General features: G+C 41.7%; 1 protein-coding gene across 1 annotated transcript in view; it reads left to right on the forward strand.

Annotated features, from left to right (window-relative positions):
* The window catches only part of tgfbr3 (transforming growth factor, beta receptor III), a 99,674-nt gene that overhangs the window by 45,764 nt on the left and 33,231 nt on the right, over positions 1-20,679 (forward strand). The window contains exons 4-6 of the mRNA XM_050054655.1: positions 2,865-3,002; positions 16,239-16,422; positions 20,244-20,406. Of these exons, the coding sequence (XP_049910612.1) occupies positions 2,865-3,002; positions 16,239-16,422; positions 20,244-20,406 (485 nt within the window). The remainder of the gene's footprint in view (positions 1-2,864; positions 3,003-16,238; positions 16,423-20,243; positions 20,407-20,679) is intronic.

Here is a 20,679-nt window from a genome sequence, read left to right on the forward strand (position 1 = left end):
ACAAATTACCGGTATAAATGTTCTCTACAGTTTTTCCACGGTTCAGATACGCTCAACATTAAACTGTCAACATATTTTTACAATCACCGTCATAGTAATTTCAGATCGTTTGTTCCATTATTAGCTTCAATCCAAGCCCGAAGGCTCCATTTCTTTAGAAAAGCAAAGGGCCAATATTTTTGCGAGCTGTGATTGATTAAATTACTGAAGGGGTCGTTTTATCACATAATGTGATTCCTTGTGGATTGAATTAGTGATTAACAGGCTTTTACTGCTGACACACAGGATGGGGCTAATACGATTAGTCTGGAAATACAGAGGGGAGGAAGTTTAAAGAAGAGTGTCAGACAGACCACCATATCCTCCAGAGTATCACTTCTCATCAAAGCTAGAGAGAACAATTGAGAATTTTTAATAACTCTGGCGTAATGGCAATGTTATCAATTAAGTGGTACAATTAAAAAGTTCTGCTGATCTGCAAAGAGGACGATGAAAGCCAGATCCTTGTCTGAAATGAGTTTGAGTTCAGTTGGCAGAAATTGGAGAAACGGCATATGTGTATTGTGCACCCTCGGCATGGAATATGTTGCAAAATCACTTGTTGCTCAGTGAATTAATCTTGTTAAATGCTTTTAAGTCCAAAATAAAAGAACCAGAGGCACATTCCTTAAGATGTTGATCTTTCTAGTTTATCTTGTTATGAAACGAACTTTTGAAATTCTCTTTTGTAATGTGAGTTTTTGTGTTTTTTTGTCTGTAATTATGTGTTTTTAATTTATGTTCATTTTTCTCTTGATTAAAAGGACAGTTCACCCCAAAATCAAAACCACATATTCCTGTGGTGCTATTTATCATTCAAGATTGTTCTGGTTTTAGTTGCCGAGTGTTGGAGATATTGGCTGGAGCAATGTCTGCCTTCTCTCCAGTGTAATGGAACTAGATGGCACTTGGCTTGTGGTGCTCAAGGCACAAAAAAACATTGTAAAACCTCAACAGCAATGTTCAGAAGTTATGATCCACAGACCTTGTTGTGAGCATTTTCATGTAGGAACTATTTTCTTTCTACTGAGCTACACCCGCTAACCTAGTTCCAGGGTTTTCCCTGCCTATCTAAGACAAAGGCGGGCCGCCTGGGTGATTTTGACCGCCGCCTTGGTTAAAGCGCGTGTGTGTGCATGAGGGGCGTTCAGATGTAGTGTCTTTTGCGCACACAAACCCATTACTTTGAATGTAGACGCGCGTCATGTGCGCTCACAACCCAAAGCGATGACGTAGCGGCGCACATTCGGTGTGACACGCTTGTTTATTCGTCCAGCCTACAGCTCCATGGACCTGTTTCTCCCTCCAATATTGTGTCAGATCCCGGTTTCCCCTCGGGCTGTGTCACTACTGTTTCCCATGGAGCTCTGCCCCGTTCGAAAGGCGAAGAAAGCCCGAATGTGGAAAGAAATCGCCTCCGAGATGTAGAATATGTATCATAGAAGAGAAACACACATTTCAGGACCACTGACTTGTATCATCAGAACAGACATGTCCTGTGATTTTCAGCCTCCTTTCATATTTAATAGAGGGGGGACAATACCTGACAGTAATACTCTCAGCTGTCAGGAAGTGCCTGCTGTAAATGGTAAATATAATCATAGAAGGCTGAAAATCGCAGGACATGTCTGTTCTGATTATACAAGTCAGCAGTGTAAAGCTCAAGTATGTGGGGGCCTCCTTTAATATTTAATAGAGGGGGGGACCGTATCTAAAAGTACAGCTGTCAAGATGCCCCCCACCACAGGCCTTTGCCACCTTGGTCTCAAAAAAACCCATAAAAACCCTGAGTTCACCTCGCACCACTGAGCTAGCTAACGTTAATCTCGTCCATAAGTAGATGCACACTTCCCTTTGCGCGGTGGTACAGTTGGTGAGTGTGGTTCGTTAGAAAGAAAGTAGTTCCTTCATGAAACTGCTCACAAGGACTACGGATTATCTTGACCGGGTCATGACTTCTACAAAGAGACATTGCTGCTGAGTTTTTCAAATGCATTTTTTTTTTGGCGCTTTGAGCACCACAAGCTGAGCGCCATCTAGTTCCATTATGTTGGAGAGAAGGCAGACATCTCTAGAGCTGATATCTCAAACACTTTACACCTCACACCAAAACAATCTAGATTGATAAATAGCCCTACATGTAAGAGTAAAAACATGTATTTTTAATTTTGGGGTGAACTGTCCCTTTTAAATAAGGGGGTAAATTAAAAAATATGCTTGAGTCATGAACTATCTGACTAGTTTGGTCCAGACAAGTCTAGCACAGGAAACAAGTAAACAACATTTGAGGTCCCAAAGTAGTTGTAGTTTGTTTTCCCCATCTCACTACCAGACTGTGAAAATCTATTTTAATGGCAGTCTGAGAACCAAAGGCATAGTTGCATGCTGTAGAGATGGTAACAGAGAGACGCCACTTACTATTTTTTCCCTCTGTTAACAAAGACTCCACTGTGTGAAAGTTCAGATCCCGCTGAGGCTACATATCAGAGCTAAGCAAGTGCCTTTTAGGGAGAACACAGCATGCCGTCTTTGTGAGTTTATCAGCAAAGTGAGTACATAAACAACCACAAAGCCTGATAAAGAGCAATAATCTACAACATTATAGCGCTGCAGTTACACCAGGATAGTAACTGTATCGCTTGATATTTTTAGTCATATTACAAGCAACATGGAAAAAATCAAAGCTGTGACATTTGTGGATCATGTCATGTGCTGTGAATTTTCTCTGTTTATGATCTTATCTCTCTCTCAGTGTACTTATTTTTACCAGTGTGTTGTTGCTTTATGTGACTTCAATCCCCCTTTTTTTTTTTTTGCCTTACCAGGTTGAGCTGCATCTGAAGCCGATCCAGTCTCTGCTGCGCCACCAGAAGCCGCTGGTCTTTGTGCTCAACTCCCCCCAACCACTCATCTGGAAGATCAAGACAGAGAACCTGGCCCTGGGCATTAAACGTACCTTTCATGTGAGTCCAGCATCTCTAAGAGCCTTTAAATCCTACTTCCTAAAAACGGTGTATTCATTTCCTCACAGGCTAAACCGTCCTCCCGTTTCAGAAGTCTTCTTCTCTGAGCAAAATATTTAAAGCGATGTAAATATGCAGAGGAGGCCTTTCCAAACTCGGCAAGAGGCATTAATCTCTGTACACACACATACATAATGTTTTAGTACATACACATTTAGCTACAGCCGAACACTTTACAATTATGAACAATTATGGAAGTAGTTTTAGATAAGTACAAGTTTCATTAACAATAATATTCTTTGATTTATATTTAATGATTCAGTGTGCAATCGCGAGATTTTATTTTTACTAGCATTATGTTACCAAACCAGTATCACTCTGTCACATCGTGGTGTAAAATCTATTTATCTAAAATGATGAAATGTGCTTTCTCAGCTTTATTCACACTCTATAACCACAGGCCTCCCTCCCTCCTGTTAACGGTCCTGTTGATAGCTTGGCAGCTGTTCAGATCAGACAGGGCGTATCCGTACACCACGAAAACCCTAACAACGGGGAATGTGTGGTAGCAAACACTAAACCACTAAAGCTCCGCTGAGTAAGGAGGTGATCTCTCACCCTCTAATATTAGCTGATATCCTGAATTATATCACCACTTTGTTTGGAAATAATGATAATCCTATAAATTGGTGTCCAGCTTGAGGTCTCGCTGATCCAGGCATGAAACATCAGCAAAATATTCGATCGCTCAAAAAAGAAGTCTTCATCACTGACTCAAAGTGACACTTTTTCAGAACAGCCATGACTGTGGCTACAAATGGTAGTTACAGGACAATGGCACATTGAATTTACCTGCTAGAATGTAGAATAACAGGTCCACAAGTAGCAAATAGTGATAAAGCCAGTAAAGATTAGCTGCCATAAACTACTGATCACACCAGACCAATTTAGGCTGTAGCAGCAAAACCTAAATATTATGCTAATTTTCAGATTCATACTTCTTGTAGTAGAACCAAAAATACATGTTTATATGATTTACTGGTCAAAAAACACTTTATTGTCCTCATACTTACTGTGCTTGGATTGGTCTCTCAGGCTCCAAGTAACGCCGCTCAACCTTGTTTCCAATTTTTCCCAGTGGCCACTTGCAGTATTGCAGCAAAGAAAACAACAACAACAAAAAGAGGCGCAGCCCGAAATGCATTTTCCCCGTAGACCACCAGAATAGAAGAGACATCTGTAAAACTGCTAACAGGACACATCAAACGTTTTGGTCCATCAGAGTTTTATATTTGTAAAAACCCTTGATGTCATCACAATGAGAAGTTTTTGAGCTGAGTGGGAACGTGCAGATGGTGCGGGCAGGAGTAACACTATTGTGCATATTCAGCAAACTGCATATCGCAGAAAGTAAACCTGGTACTAGAACTTTTTTTCTTCGTAAATGTGCCAGGCGAGCAATTTTGATCGGACTGAATAGGGTTCCATCTTGGAGTCTGGTATCCAGGTCTAATAATACATCCATGGCGCTTTTGCACCGTCTTTGCAGCTGGGGAAAGACTGTAACATATTGTAGCGATACTTTCTACTGTGAAAATCACAACATCGGCAACCAAGATTATATGTTTACCTGATGTTAGCATGTAGCTACATGTAGCAGTGTATTATGACTATGTAAAGCGGCACTTTCTCCCATTAAATATCAATAATAAAAGTTTCTTAACTCAACTGCACATGTTCCAGCAAGAATATGAACCGAAATCGGTGAGGAATGAACAACACTGGCGACTAAAATTACATGTTTACCTGAAGTTAGCATGTAGCTACATGTAGCAGTGTATTATGACTGTGTAAAGCGGCACTTTCCCCCGTTAAATATCAATAATAAAAGTTTCTTAACTCAACTGGACATGTTCCAGCAAGAATATGAACCGAAATCGGGGAGGAATGAACAACACTGTTACTAAAATTACATGTTTACCTGAAGTTAGCATGTAGCTACATGTAGCAGTGTATTGGCAGCTGAGGAATGACTGTGTATAGCATTACTTTCTCCCGTTAAAAATCAATAATAAAAGCCTCTAGCAGGGATATGATCAGAAATATGGGAGAAATTAACAACTTCGGCAATCAAGTTTACATGTTTCCCTGAAATTAGCATGTAGCTACATGTAGCAGTGTATATAATGAAAGCACTTGCAGTCGCTGCCCTCTGTCTCGAAAGCAGAAAAACATGTTGGAAACAGAGTATTCAGAACAGTTTGAAGCCTGAGGTTTTGCTTACAGGGATTAGTTTTACATACGTTAACCTCATTATTTTAAACTTTGGTCAGGCTTAATACAAAAAGGCAACATTGTAACGTTATATATATAGGACAGAAAATAAGTAAAAGCGTAAAAGGTCCCCTTTAAAGTGTATTTAATTGAAAAATTGTGCATTTATTTGTCTATAAATTCAACTTAACATTTGCAAGAGGTGTCACAGCAATATGAAAAAAGCACACCAGATTTAGGGCCTGGGGACATTTGCAGGGGGAATAAAAGAAGTTTTGGTGAAGGATATTTCAGTGTATCTGCAGCCAGGTCCCCTGGAGAGACGGCCGTTTTTAGTAAAGGTACCAGGGAGCCTCGCTGGGAAACTTAATAAAAAATGTAAAAATGGACTGCTTCAGTGCCCATGTTCAAAGCCTGTGTATCACATGAGAAAATCATGACAAAATGAGACCTCAGAAGCCTCAGCCGCGGCTTAACTATACTGCAGTATATTGCAATGAAAACTCTTTTTTCTCTTTGCCTTTATATGCTCTGAAGGCTTTTCTGTATTTTTGGCTTCCCAGAAGTAATCATTTTCAATTGTACGTTAACACCACAGCATTCTGCAAGAATGTGGTATCAGGTACACAAATGATTTCCACATGTGGTCCAGAGTTTTCTTGCTTACCTCTCGTGCGCAAAACATCCTGCTGTGAAAGCCACTACGACACGGAGGAAAACATCCATGGATTGCAAAATCCTTGTGCTATACACACACACACACACACACACACACACACACACACACACACACACACACACACACGTTATATAAAAAGTCGTCTGCTGCCCTGACACATTCGCTTTGTCCTGGCTCCTTTGACTTTAAGAGCAGCCAGTGTTAATATGCATCTTCTAGACCATATGAAACTTTCTAGGCTTATCTGACATGTGACTTCAAGCAGATTTATTAGTACATCGTCACCTCTTAAGGATAGGGTTACGTCTTTCACTCATCTTGCATCCAGATAATTATTTCTTTGAAGAGGATTCTTAGTGAAATTTAGAAAATATGTTGTTCTAAACAAAACAATTCGCCTTGAAAGACATTTTTCGGTCCCTTTTTATAGGTTTCTTGTGCGTGAGTAGGATCACAGCTTTCAGAGAACAACATGAAGACATGAGGCTCCTTTTAATGTTCATTTCCTGTGGTAATAGGAATAAATGTTCTCGTGTCAAGAGAAGTTGTTGAATTTCATGCAGACAAATGTGCATCTGGCCTGCTTGTATTTTCCTAAGCTGTGATATTGTGTGGCCAGTGAGATGGGTGTTTCTGCAGAGACCAGCAGGTCAGCATCACAGTAAGAGTCTCCCCTTGTCAGTGGTGGCAGATGGAAAACAGCTGACAGCCATCATTTAAGCCTTCAGTCCAGGCAGGGCTGTTGCTGTGTGTCTAATGATGTTGGACATCAGAGAGAAATGGGTAATGAAAGAAAAAGAGGCTGCTCTGAATATACTTTTTAAGAGATAAGACGCATCTCTGTGTTAGAGGAATGTGTATCTTCCGATTAATTTACAGTAGCTACACATGCTCAGCCATTTATCTGACTGGAGCAGAAGTGTTCTTTCTGAGACAAAACTGAGGTATAAGTTTTCTCTGCTGGCCCTCAGTACGATACTTGTCTGCATCTGACACATGATGATTTTCAAGTGAGGCGAGGAGAGATAAAGAGAATCTTAACAGTGAAGAAGGAGATCCCTGCGGTCAGACAAAGCTGAGCTAATGGTTTTGACTGACAGCAGGGGGCCCTGCTGAATTAGGTGTTAAGTATTTTGTGTCTGAGTGACAGCACTGAGCCCTCTGGCAGTGCAAGCTGATGGTATCTTCATCCACCAGCCTGACTGTCCTAGACGCTGCTCCTCTTCTCTCCACAGTGACACCTCATTAACATGCCACACAACTCAAATACCACACATCATCCTGCTGGACGAACAACCGCCAACCTTCTCTTTACTCTAATACGAACGGAAGAACATCAGACTGTTTCAGTTCTTTGCAAGCTGCAAACCCAAGGGCTGAACAATTAGGTCAACGTGGAAGTGCCAAAAACTGCAGATCCTCTAATGGCCACTTGAGGCTGGCTCCAAGAGCAAGTCAATTCCCATAGACCCCCATGTTAAAATGCCCAACTTTACAGCAGAAATAAACATGTGTACAGCCTGGTACAAAGAACGGGTTTGGTCTCTGTAGCTAATTTCCCCGTTAATGATGACTGTATAGGGCTGTTTAATACTGTTAAGGCTCAAAGTTATAAGCATAATAAGGGCGTGGTCACAACGTCGGTTAAGTAACGTAACCATGGTGTTACCCCAGAGTATAGGTGTAGCCATAGCTGTTTGAATTACAGCATGTTTTCAGCACATTAAAGTTAATTGTAATGTTTTGGTTGCCCAAAAAACACTTGTTCAGCGTCCTAAAAGTAACTTTTTTTTTTACTGGCAAAAATTAGCATTAGCATTAACATTATCACAGTTAACCATTGACCCAAGCTAGCAGCTAGCGTTACCCTCTGGTCACAACATGGTCACTTCTGGTCCCAAAACTCCAAGATGGCAAGGGCCAAAATGCCAAACGTGAGGCTTCAACACAGGGAGTTCAACAATGGATGATGTTATGGTGGCTACATCCATTATCTTATACAGTCTACGATTTTCCCGAAGAAGATGTCCCAACCTGTGCCGTGCGTCAGCAACCAGGCTAAGCAATGTGTTGACAGTACCTGACAGTTATTATTTCTCTTTATTAGAGTCTGTATTATGTAAGCCTATCTAAAATATCACAGTACACAAGAAACAAAAATTATTCTAGCAGAGGAGATGATTTAAATTTAAGAGTATTACATTAGGTCTAAATAAATTACTTAGCCTCTCATTTGCAGTGGGAGAAATCACAACAGCGCCTGTCAAGCTTCTTGTTCTTGCACAGTGTGTAAGCAGTTTTTAATAATGCTGGCGACATATTTACCACTTGAAATTCACAGTAAGTTTTGAAACGATGTGTCCTTGGTTTCAGACAGTCAGACAAAAGCAGGATTCCAGTATCTAGCGGGAAGTGGTTACACTTTTGGCCCCTTTTTTTGTCTTTTTAAGCTAAAACAGGGATACCACCCTCGACGCTGAGTCTCTTACTGCAGCCCTGTGCACTCTGCTCCAACATATGGTGAAATCCAAAGCTTGGCAGGCGTGCCGCGCCTAGTTACTGTTGCTATGATTGGACAATATGATCGGGAGAGGATTTTTTTTCTGCCACAAAAGTACATATGTACCGGGATCAGAGATGCAGAAATCTTGGTGCATTAGTGACTGCCAATTCCCGCACTTAGTGATCCATGCCTCTCAGGTGGAGGAGCTGCTGTGGTGAGGTCTTACAGTAACAGAGTCGAGAGGAACTGGTTTTGAGCTTAACACTTCAGAACAGAAACCCACTGCCAGACCTCCCTCACTCTGCCTTTCCATTGGAGAGGCTGTTTCCTGGGGCTAATTGGACTCTGATTCGGGCCTGCCAGTCCTTGTTTCCTGGTCCCGGTGCTCTGGGCTCCGTGGACACAGATGGGCTGCCTGCTGGAAAACCTTCAGAGATGTTGAGCACACTGTTGCTGTTGGCCACTGGACCCTGCCGCCTTTTAAAATGCCAGAATCCAGACTTTTGTTGTAAAACATGTTCTCTGCGGTGCTCCCCGTCAATCAGCAGCAGGCAAGAATCATCATGGGTCTAAAATGACATGAAATATAAACACTGAAATCATGCCAAATTTTATTTTACCAAGGGACACCAGGATTCCAAGTGAGACACATGTGCAGAGTGTGTTGTGTTGACTTTGTGGCCAAGTGTATATATTTCTTTCTGATGGTTAGGGGAGGGGGGCTGTGTTGCATCTCTGCTTGAAAGGCTTGATCTGGATCAAATGTTTTGTGACTCTGGATGGAACAACACTGTAAAGTTTAGCTGTTGGCTTGCGTTGCCTATTGTTTGTTTGCCAAGCTTCGCCTTTTCACTCCTGTAGTTCTTTCATTAGTCTACAGCTCAGAGTATGAGCTGTTTCGCTCTCACACGAGCTCTCAATGTACGTAATTGCTAATGGAAACCATGGGTAGCCACTATTGGTTTTTACTTGGAGACAGGAATGGCAGAGGAACGTTCCCGAATGGCGCTGAAACATATGGTATTGTTTTCTCCACAAAAGAGGCTGCCAGTTCACAGGAGCACACGCACATTTGCAGTGTGATTAGCTCCCCGTATCTCATCAAGAGAGATGAGATCAAATCAGCCACAGAGGCATTTATCACATTAATATCACCAGAGAGTTATTGCATGCTCATATTATCTATCAACCCGTTCTGCACTTTCCATCCCCCTCCTCTGTTTGCAACACCTCTTTATTTCTAAACAGCCTTTTGTGATTTCCCAGGCTCAGGGTGTTGCTCAGTGGAGGATTACAGCTCTGTGATAATTGATCTCAAACACTTGGATGCCGTCTCCTTTTTACTGCTCATATGGACGTAATATGTTGGTGCTCATAGGCAGAACGGGCAGGAAATATACTGTTAAATGTTTTGGCCCATGTAGGGTACTGACAGATGTGCTTCTATCGCAGAGATAATGAAGAGAGGCGTTATCTTAACTAACTTTAAACATATATAATATTAGTTAAGACAGGAGCTGCCATTTGAGTTGCTGGAGAACTGCCTGCCTGCAAATACCATTACAAACATAAGTACATGAGTTTCCACCATCACGGACATGAAAGCATGAGTCTCGGTCCCCATGGTATGTAACTCGCTTCTCCTCTACATTCTTTGTATGCACTCAGCTGCCAAGTCTGAGGAATTCCTCTTAAGTCGAGGTTAGATTCCGTTTTCATGTATTTTAACTTCAGAACACATTACAGGGCCTTCGCAGCTAACAAAATTTACCTTCAAGATACTTTTTGGCAGTAATAGCAACAGATTGCTTAATAAGAGATGAGCTCTGTTTTCTTACAGTGAGGTTATGCTTTAGTTGGCAGCACAGAGGAACTCTCTACTCTAGAACTCTGGACCTTTTTGCTTAACACGACAGTATGAAAGTAACAGTATTTAGAGTATTGAGTGACCGCTTATGTAAATAGTAAGCACTCTAGTCTATTTATATTTATATATTCTACCTATTTAGATTTATATATTCCACTAAAGCTCATGAAAGAAATTGTTCTTTCCTTTCCAGCACTTTAAAGGCTCTTTTTTACTGAAATGGGGCACCAACACAAATGACCAGCAAATTTTGGCAATTTTGGTGACCGCAGGCATTTGCTTAAAACAAGTGCAACCATACACTATGTATAAAGATGTCTCCACTGACCCCCACTGTACAACAATATAGGGCTGTATTCAAACAAAGAAAATCTCAGGGGACTGAAATTCTACCTATTCTTCAACTAATCGATCTATCTCGGTATTAAATCGGCCACAGTGTACTCTACCTGGTAGCACTGTGTGCCCCAAGAAAGCTGTCTTTTCCTAGAATAGGGCTCAAAACCAAGAAAAATTACCACGCACAAAAACAAATCAGCAAAGTTTGGCAATTTTAGTGAGCACAGGCATTAGCGCAAAACAGATGCAACTACTGACTGTAAATAAAGATGGAAAACACATCTTCACCTCCTCCCACTGTACACAACATGAAGCCAAAATATCCCAGACACAGCCACTGCCATCTTGCACTGGTGACGTCATTGGGAGCCAGAGTCTGCGTCATAACAACTCTGCTGTGTCGCCCAAACACCTGTCCGACCAATCACGAGCAGCACCATTGAACACAAACGCACTGATTGGCACACATAGCTGTCAGTCATGATGTCTAACCCCCTTTTAATGCCATCCAGAAAAAGGAACATACCCCTGTGTGATAAGAACTACATAAAATGACAGAAACCATCTTTGGGAAAAATTTACTGATGTGTTTTTTGAGTTTTTAGTTTAGCCCATGTCTCAGGCTTTATGACCTGTACTGCAGCCAGCCGCCAGGAGGTGATTTAGATGTTTTGGCACTTTTGGGGAGTTGTCATGTCGTCCATCTTTTTTTATGCTATCCACTGGTACAACTAAAACGCAGATGGACACAACGTGAAGGAGAGCTGAATCCCAAATCACCCCTTACCCCAACCACTTAGCTCTACCCCTCTTTAGGGATAGGGCGACATGGCCCTCCAAATGGAGGTTTTTCAGAGGCATACTCTAAACAAAGTGTTATGATATATCTCCCACATCAACACACAAATCAGACAAACTGTCATCTATCTGACATTAAGTCTTAAGGCAGGGTTTCTCACACATTCGTTTGTGGATGCCTGCCACGATATCAACCTCTGGCGCCACATACTGATACTCTATTTTTGGAGCTGGACCGTTGATTCGGGGCGCTGTTGGAATATACTGTTGATTATTCACAGGACCACACCCTTGGAGTGCAGAGCGTACTCTTTGCACAGACGGAGCAGCAGAACATCCGGCACAGGAAAAGTGAAACTTAACTGTTTGTTGTGCTGTTTCTAAAATGTAGCTCTCACTCACCTCTGCAGCAGCTGCTCTTTTCATCCATCAATCATCAACTCCGCTGATCAAACTCCACAAAGTGCTGCTGAATTTAGAAAGGGAACAGAGAACCAAGATAAAGGGACGCGCACCCACACAAAAACTAGTTGCCCCTGTTAATTAATGCCATTGACGACTACTAATGACGTATCAGAACAGTTGTCCTATTGCATAGAGTATGCTTTCAACCACTACACCTTGTCTGTCTGTTACAACAGGTACAGCGGCATTTGAAAATGAGAGGTAGGGGTAAAAATAAGAAATGGGATTGAGCACCTCAAGTTCCAAAATACAAATTCATATCACCCTAAATATGCTGTTAATGAACCGACAGCTAATAATGCCCAAATTGCTGGAATGTTGGCGCGGCTGGTTATAGATGTGCAAACAATTAATAAAGGCTAATGAATGCATTTAAACTCTGTTGTTCTTCTCCTTCTACAAATATTTGTATGTCTTAAAGGTCCAATGGACATTTGGAGATTTGCTTGTTAGTGTTTAACAAAATGCACATGGTCCATTAACGTTAAATCTTGGTGTCTCGTCCGAAGACTTAAGTGATTAATGAAGGTATTCACTCTGTGCCAGCTGTGTGGAAAGTAAGCAGGATTTTTAAGGAGTGAGATTGTTCTCCTCGGTCATTGAGTTCTGAGCAGGAGGAACACAAGTGAACATGATCCCCCCGGAAACACGGAGGGTGTTTCTGCCTCCGCAATCTGAACTATCAGTGTGTTTTTAATTTATCTATCTATTTCGGAGATAACTATGCGCTCGTGCCAGCTAAAGCAGCCAAATTTGTCCTGCATCTGTGTTTGTGATTAAAGCAAGCCTGAACAGCTTTTAACACAGATGCAGTTTGGAGCCAAAATGAGCAACAAAATTTCACTGACCGCTTAATCAGCAAAACACAGCCTTGTCTGCACTTCTCCTCCCACCTCAAAGCAAATTGTGTTCATTTTGTGCCAGGAAACTACCAAACAGGCGCAGACGCAAAGAAAAAAAAATAGACTTGAGTCTGAGGAAAATTGCATAAAAACTGCATTTGCCCTTGCGCTGGCTTTGCCCTGCAGAAAAATAGAGCCCTTAGTATTTTGGGTCTGTCAACTGAGCATGCAGCAGAGGAGACAGAGAGAGAGAGGGAGAGTTTGTTAAAGCCCAGAGTGGGTCCCTCACTTCCCTGTTTCAAATTCCTGAGGTTTCCAGTGCTCTGGAAGGCCTGGAGCTAATTTGGCTTTCAGGCTTTCCCCTCTAATTCTTTGCGACTAATTACAGTCGTATTCCTGCAATTAAACTGATAAACTCTGCTGAGCTTGGCAAGGTTCGCGAAGAAACCCCAGCCCCTCCTTACTGGCTCTGGGCACCACCTATTCGCCATCTTTTTGTGTTGCCTTTCGCCATAGTAAACACACTAAATATAAAATCAACCTAAATTCTTCGACAGAGCCTGTCTCCTAGGCCGTAGTATTTACTGCCTCTGGTGACAATGCCAGGAACATCGGGGGGAGCGTCCAGAGGTCAGGCAGATGTTGCGCATGAGGGGATTCGAGCGGTTATGTCTGAAAAACCTAAACACCCCAAAGGGATATTATTCTATTATCATTAAAGCATGATTGCAATTTAGGGACAACTTCATAACATCATCACAGAGAAGTGGTCTTACGTATTCCTCTTGGATTCAAGTGGCTTGAATGTTTTAATTGGGCCTGCCAGCACTGTCTCAGCTCATGCATACAGATAGGTCACCTAGGGAGAAAGAAAAACAAGCATGGAAATAAAATGAGGTGGGCTGTCTAGACCGTGTGCTTGGACTCATTTTGGTCGTTCACTAGGTTTTTCAGCACATGTGAATGTTTATCTCTGCAATGAAGCATACGGGCTGAGCTCCATTAAGTGCTAAAGGGGTGGTCCTTCCTCAATACGGCCAGTGTCCCTGTCAAACGCAAATCAGCACCTCTTTGCCCTTCATATTTTTAAAACTTCTCCCTCATCTTTTATCTGTGTTTATTTCACAGCAACCTACAGTTTTATAACTGTAGAATTCAGTGTATGACGTGCAGAACGTTATTGTCTGAATCTATTAAAAGTTAGTTATGCTAGCAGTTTAATGCCTGTGTACTAGTATAGCCTAAACTTTTATGTGTGAGTGTTTCACCTGTTGTGAGTGTGTGCCCAACCAAGCGTCATCCTCCGAGGCTGAAAAATGAAGCCAATGCAGAAGTGCCATAAACTGCAGTTCCTCTAATGGCCACTTGAGGCTGGCTGCGAAAGTGAGTCAATCCCCATAGACAACCATGTTAAAACCCAACTTTAAAGCGGAAATAAACATGTTTGCAGCCTGGACAAAGAACTATTTTGGTCTCAACAGCTTATTTCCTTTGCCTGGGACCAGACCCTGAATCCACCCACTCCACTGGGTTTAGAACAGCTGTTTATCAGTAAAAATAAAAAATGACTAATGAGTGCAGCAGGAGGACTCGATTAGCCAATTGGCACCACGGGCGGGATTAATTCTGTTGTTGAGTAGTGCACCGGAAACCAATGAGGAGCAATAACAACAAGGGCGAGCTCTACAGACGAGATAGAGGATGCTTTTGTGGCAGTTCTAAATCAACATGTTTTCTTAATATCGCCCCACATCGTAGTTTGTTACTTCACTCCGTTCCACTCTTAAAACTAATGTTGGCATGACTACGCATTAGATTCATGTGGATACATTGGTCTCTAGTGAGTGGTTAGGGAACATCTAAGTTCATCATCAGTACATCAGTTAGAGTGGATGCAATGTTAGACTAAGGATGGAAACGAGTGTAATAAGCTGATAGTTCTGTCTGATATAAGGCAATAATTTCTAGGGATGTCCCAGTCTGATCTCAAAGATCAGCATCGGAGCCCGATCTGATCTTTTGTTTTACGTCAGCTGTTGTGTTTTCACTCCTGAAGCTTTCATGCACAGCACAGCATTGAGCTCCCATGCATGAGCGGAGGCTGAGCCCCTCCAGCGACAAAACACTACATGCCATAAACAACAGCAAAATGCAGTACGCAACTGTTTATTTATGTTATTTACCAAAGTTATGAGTACTCCTTTTGTTTCAGCACTGTTTCATTTCAGCTCAGTTGCTTGTTGGTGACGGTGCCAACAGAGCCAACGATAAATACACTCACCATGCAACTGCAAATGCAACAAAAGCCACGCAAGCAAAAAGCCATTTAGAATACTTTATTAATTAATCCTCCCAAAAGAAGTGAAGACAGAGAAAATAAACACAACAGAACAAAGCTGATTCAGGTAGCAAAGGCTGCGCTGAAGCAGCAAACACTGGAGAATACTGACTCAAAGGGATAGAGAAATTCCAGTCAGTCCAATTCAAAGGCAGTGACATGGCGAAGAATCAGATCGGAACTTGGTATTGACAGATACTTAATATTAAATGACTCAGACTGGCATTGGCGGGAAAAAAAAACCCTCACCCGTTTGAATTTTTTAAGGCTTAAAATTATGCCTAATTGAGGGCATGATTGCTTTGAGTGACAGGTTGTCTTTGAGGCGTCAAATCAACCAACTCGCTCCTCCAGAGCTCCACCTTCCAGCTATGGGTACTTCTTGCTCCAAAAATCCAAGATGGCGACGGTACAGTGCCAAATTTGAGGCTTCAAAACAGGAGTCCACAAACCAGTGGGTGACCTCATGGTGGTTACGTCCATTATTTTGTACAGTTTATGGTGCCCACCTACTGGCAGTCCTGTCTGCGTCATGTATTTGTGTCTTCTCTGTTATCCCCTTGCGGCCATCCTGAAGCAGACCTCCACATTTGTGATGACGCACTACAACGCAGTACACTGTATAAACACTGGAGACCAGACACCTTATTGTGTGAAAGACCACGTGTAAAAATACTCCAAGCATATTTGGAGAACCTTTGAAAAAACGGTTGGGATGGAGTGTGAAGGATGGGTTTCACCAATGTTTAGAGAGCAGGTTTAATTTTGGAAAGGCCAAGCTCTCTTGTCCATCTGCCTGCAGCTTCCTTATTTGATGTTTTTTGAATAAAAATAGAGCTGAGCTTGGTTGAGCTGACTTTTATGTGCATATTCTTCTCAACAGAGAGGTCACTGCTGGCTGGAATCTGGAAACATTCAACTGTAAAGTTAAATACAGAATATTCCATCAATTATTTTGTTACTTTAGTGAATAATTCACCTGTAATAGATGTTGGAAATCACTGAAGCCGAATTGAAAACATGCACTTATCTCTCTTCTGTTTTGGCATTTACATAGTGCAGAACTAAGAAAACAGCATATTACAGAAGCTCTTTTGTCCTCTAACACTCTAATGTTTTCCTCTCCTCCAGGTATCTGAGGGCTCAGAGGTCCACTTCCAGCCAGGAAACTTCTCCCTCTCCTGCCAGATCCAGAAGGAGACCCTTCCCCATGGCAACGAGCACCTCCTCAACTGGGCCCAGAAGAAGTACAGGGCAGTCACCTCGTTCTCTGAGCTCAGGATGACTCAAGACATCTACATCAAAGTCGGAGAAGGTGTGTTCTAGATTCCCAAAATTCCCAACATAGCTCTCGGCCCCCAAGGCATGCCTCCCTATTCCCCTTCAGCTCCCATAACTGCACTTAGCTTTGTGTTTGAACCAGTTTACATGCACGTCTCTGGGAAAAGAATTTCCTTCCCACAACAGGCATTTACCCTTTCACACAATTTATCAGGCTACCTGTGGTAGCTCTGAGCTGTGGCTGCTTACAGCCCTCAGTTACTGAACCCCAGAAATATAGAAAATGCACAGATAATGCATTGGAGTATTATGGCTGAACTACAAAAAATAAATCATTGCATGCATTACTCTACATATACCAGTATATATATGTTTTTAACATATAAACAGATAGTTTCTCTTTTTTGAGACTCCTTCTAATATTTTTTAAGAGATAGAAGTTGATTAATCAATTATTCAGAAATTAATCTGCAGCTATTCTGATAATTGATTAATTGTTAAATATCTTTTAGTTCTGGACTGTTGGTCTGACAAAACAAGCAATCTGAATACAGATAATAGGGAATTGTGACAGACTTTTCTGAGTTTTTATAGGCTAGATTATTAACTGATAATGATAAAATAATCTACAGACAAAACTGAAAATAATTTTTAGTTGCAGAGGTATGTGGCACATTTGCTAATCATAAAAACGTTAACTAATGGCTAACTTAAAGTGGAAATAAACAAGCTGTTTGCTTTAACTTATCATTATGAAGTAAATGTTGATTGCACAATGTAATGGCTAAAGATTAGTGACACTATGATTGTGTAGATTTGTACCCTGTACGCCTCGCTTTCACTATGAATGTCTTTCTGCCGCCAGGAATGATCTTCTGGGAAAATTAAGGCTGTCATTTATGTCACAAAGGAAGTGCATCAACAATTACACAACCAGCTCCATAGAGCGGGCTTGGCTGATAGTCCTGAGTGTTGGAGGTGTCATGACAAGGATGGCGGTTTAGTGCACATGCTCTGGAACTGTTTAAAAGTTCAGGAATATTGGTCTGTAATACACACTACAGTGGAAAACATTACTGGCGTCAATATTCCATTTTCTCCCAAGTTATTTATTTTGGGAGATCCTTCCTTACTAAAAGATTTGAATCCTCCCTTACCAGAGTGGATCCAAACTGCCTTTATGTTAGGGAGGAGACTGCTTGTTAAAGACTGGAAAGCATCTGCTGCACCTGCGCCATCCTTGTGGTATACATCTCTTGGGCAGTTGGCTGCTTTTGAGCGCCTATCATACAGATTGTTGGATAAGGTGGGGAAATATGATTTGAAATGGGGAAAGTACCACACCTATACGTTGGGGTCTGAAAGTGTGTCTAGCTCATAAATAATTAATTGTATATTCTATGGTGTAAACTTTTAAAATGTATACATGTATGATATTGCTGCGAACTAATTTACTATGTACTCTGCACAACTCAGCACTAACCTGTTTTGTTTTTTTTAATTAATGAATTAATTTATTTATTTTTGTTCTTATTGGTTGTAGTACATTTTTGTTATCTGCTCTTTCTCCCCCCACAAAAAAACAACAACAATTACACAACAAAATCAGGAAGAGGAAAGCACCTTTTCCCCCTGTTAGATATCGATAGCTATCCCCAGTTACCAAAGGCTGTCAATGTAAACTCTCAGTCACTATCTTCAGTGGCAGAAATGGCAGGCGGTGAAACAGCTAACGTAAATGTGGAAAACAAAATGCAGTGTGTCCTGTATTTGTTGTTAGTTGCTAGTTCCTGAGGAACATTGAAAGCCATCTGATTGTCTTTGCAACAGTGGTGCCAACAATAATATCACTTGAAGACACTAGATGGGTAAAAGTTAGAAAGTTTCCTTGTAAAACACCAACAAAACTGATTTTTTTAGATTTATATTATGCAGTATTCATATCCCTGTATGCTGACTGGTCGTCTTCTTCATCACTACCTTTGCGGGAGCATTGCTATGCTGATATGTATGATAGCGCCACCAACTGTCAAACAGAAAGTGTGAAACAAGCATTGAGAGTGTGTCGTGTCGCTTGTGTGCTTGTGTACGTGCGTATCTTAATGCGCATGCATGATACAAACACAACAAGGAAACACTCATTAAAAAAAATTGCTTTGTAACACCTTTAGAGGTCAAAAATTCCTTCGGGTATGTTCCACATAATGGATGACATCATCAGCATAACTGTCTGTAATTAATGTGTGTAGGGTACTGTCAGTCTTCAGGCCATTCAGATTGAGTTTTCTTTTTGTTTTTATGTATGAATGAATGTGTGATAGTGTGCTAGTCAGAGATAAATTGAGATGCGGAAGTTGTAGACACTAAAAAATGAAGCCACAATAGTGATCTTAACAAAAAGTGTGAAATAGGCAAATTGGTATTTAAGACTTTGGAGGTTGAATTTAGTTTTTGGACAGCTTGTCAGATCATCTTTGACAAAATCTTATCCCTTGATTCAAATCCACGGAAATGTCTATGATTTGTCTCTTTTGCCAAGTGGTCTGACCTCCATTATTCTCACAAATATGACAATAATAAATGTACAACATCTGGTGGAGAGCATATATAGGTTGACGAAACATCAGATGGAAAAAACCCAAGGTAAGCAGAAGATAAACTATCGCTTTCACTTTTTTTCCAATAAGTAAGATGAGGGGGAGTTTGGGTGAAGTGAGGAAGCTCTAGGAGATTCTCAGGGGAAGCTATGATTGATCTTTATACGTTTGAGCTGCAGACTTTCGATTCTTCACTCTCCACTGGCCATACACGCACTGAACAGACAGCACGTCCAACTTCAAATGCATCAGCTCTCAGACAGGACATCTTGTTTTTAACGAGCATCTTTCAGCACATGGAAATAAAGCAAAGCTCATGTCTGGAGAGAAGTAATGGCACCACTACTGCCGGTGATAAGTTCTCTCTCTGTGTTAGTCGCTGTGGAGTGGTTGCTCAGCCTGCAAGCGTTTGGCTTGTGTCATTAGGGGGCTGTGGTTTGGCAAAAGCCCAGAGTGCCATGATGTTTACTTCAAGCAAAGAACTGTAGATTTCCACTCCTCCACATCGTCAGTGGTGTTTCATGAAGATGGACAGATTCTCACTTTGCTTCCTAACCAGGCTCGTATACTCAAGGTCTCCCCTCAGCTCTTTAAAGTGCCACAAGGGTTCCGGAAAGGAAGGTGCCAACCTTCAGTTTACACTTTGTCCTTGGCTCTGTTTGCCAAATAAGGAAGCAGCTGTCTTGTGTTTTCTCTAAGTGCTGAGAAGGGGTGTAACTTTTTACTTTCTAAAGGTACTTTCTTAGCAGTTTGCGAATTTTTTGAACAGTCATGCAAGTGAAGGAAAAAACACTAGAAAGTTTGATAAAATATGTTTATGAATATTATTGTCCTGTTATTGTTGAGAGATTCTGGTGAAAACCTTTGCATGGTTTTCCCACGTAAAATCCAAAAGAGTGATTTCCCTGTTGATAAGAAGACAGGTCATGCCAATCAGAGCACACTCAACCTCATCCAACAAGGGGCCTAGTTAGCTCTGCGACAATAGGTATACCAGCTGCAGGGCTGTGTGATAAAGTGAGCAGGAAGACTGTTCCTCAGCTGAAACGGCTCGGTCAAAGCAAACATCCACCCTACTGAAGTCTCCGTGACAGGACATTGAATTCCTCCCAGAAGCAGGGGGTACTGTTACGCAGCTGACCTCGTGCTGTGACCTCTCTGTGGTGCAGGGTAACAAAAAGCTGTATTTCTCCTTTGGGGGATTAAAATAGCCTTACAGAGCCCCTGACCAGTAACATAAATATCTCTCCGCTTTCAGATCCACTGTTTTCTGACACCTGCAAAATTGATACCAAGTTCCTGTCTCTGAACTACCTGGGCGGCTACGTGGAGCCACAGGCATCAAAGGGCTGTGTCCTGTCCGGACCTGACAAAGACCAAGAAGTCCACATCATCGAGCTCCAAGCCCCCAACTCCAGCAGGTGAGCAGCCAAGAAAACATGTTGTCATAGTTTCATTTTGAGGTCAAGATGCTCTCACTAATCTCTGAGGATTAGTTTTGGATGGAAACTCCCATGAAGGCGAGTTGGGGGTCACTTAGTGGTGTTGTTTTGCGAAAAATATTTCAAAACTGGGTCTCAAAGTCCAGGTTGCCAGATAATCGTCTCACTCCCCCAGTGGAGTGATTACTCTGTATGCCCAAAAGACTACAAATCTGGGAATGTGTTGCGCTGTATCTCACTCCAGTGTTATCA

This window comes from Epinephelus moara, chromosome 10, assembly GCF_006386435.1.
Source record: "Epinephelus moara isolate mb chromosome 10, YSFRI_EMoa_1.0, whole genome shotgun sequence".
Taxonomy (NCBI): Eukaryota; Metazoa; Chordata; class Actinopteri; order Perciformes; family Serranidae; genus Epinephelus; species Epinephelus moara.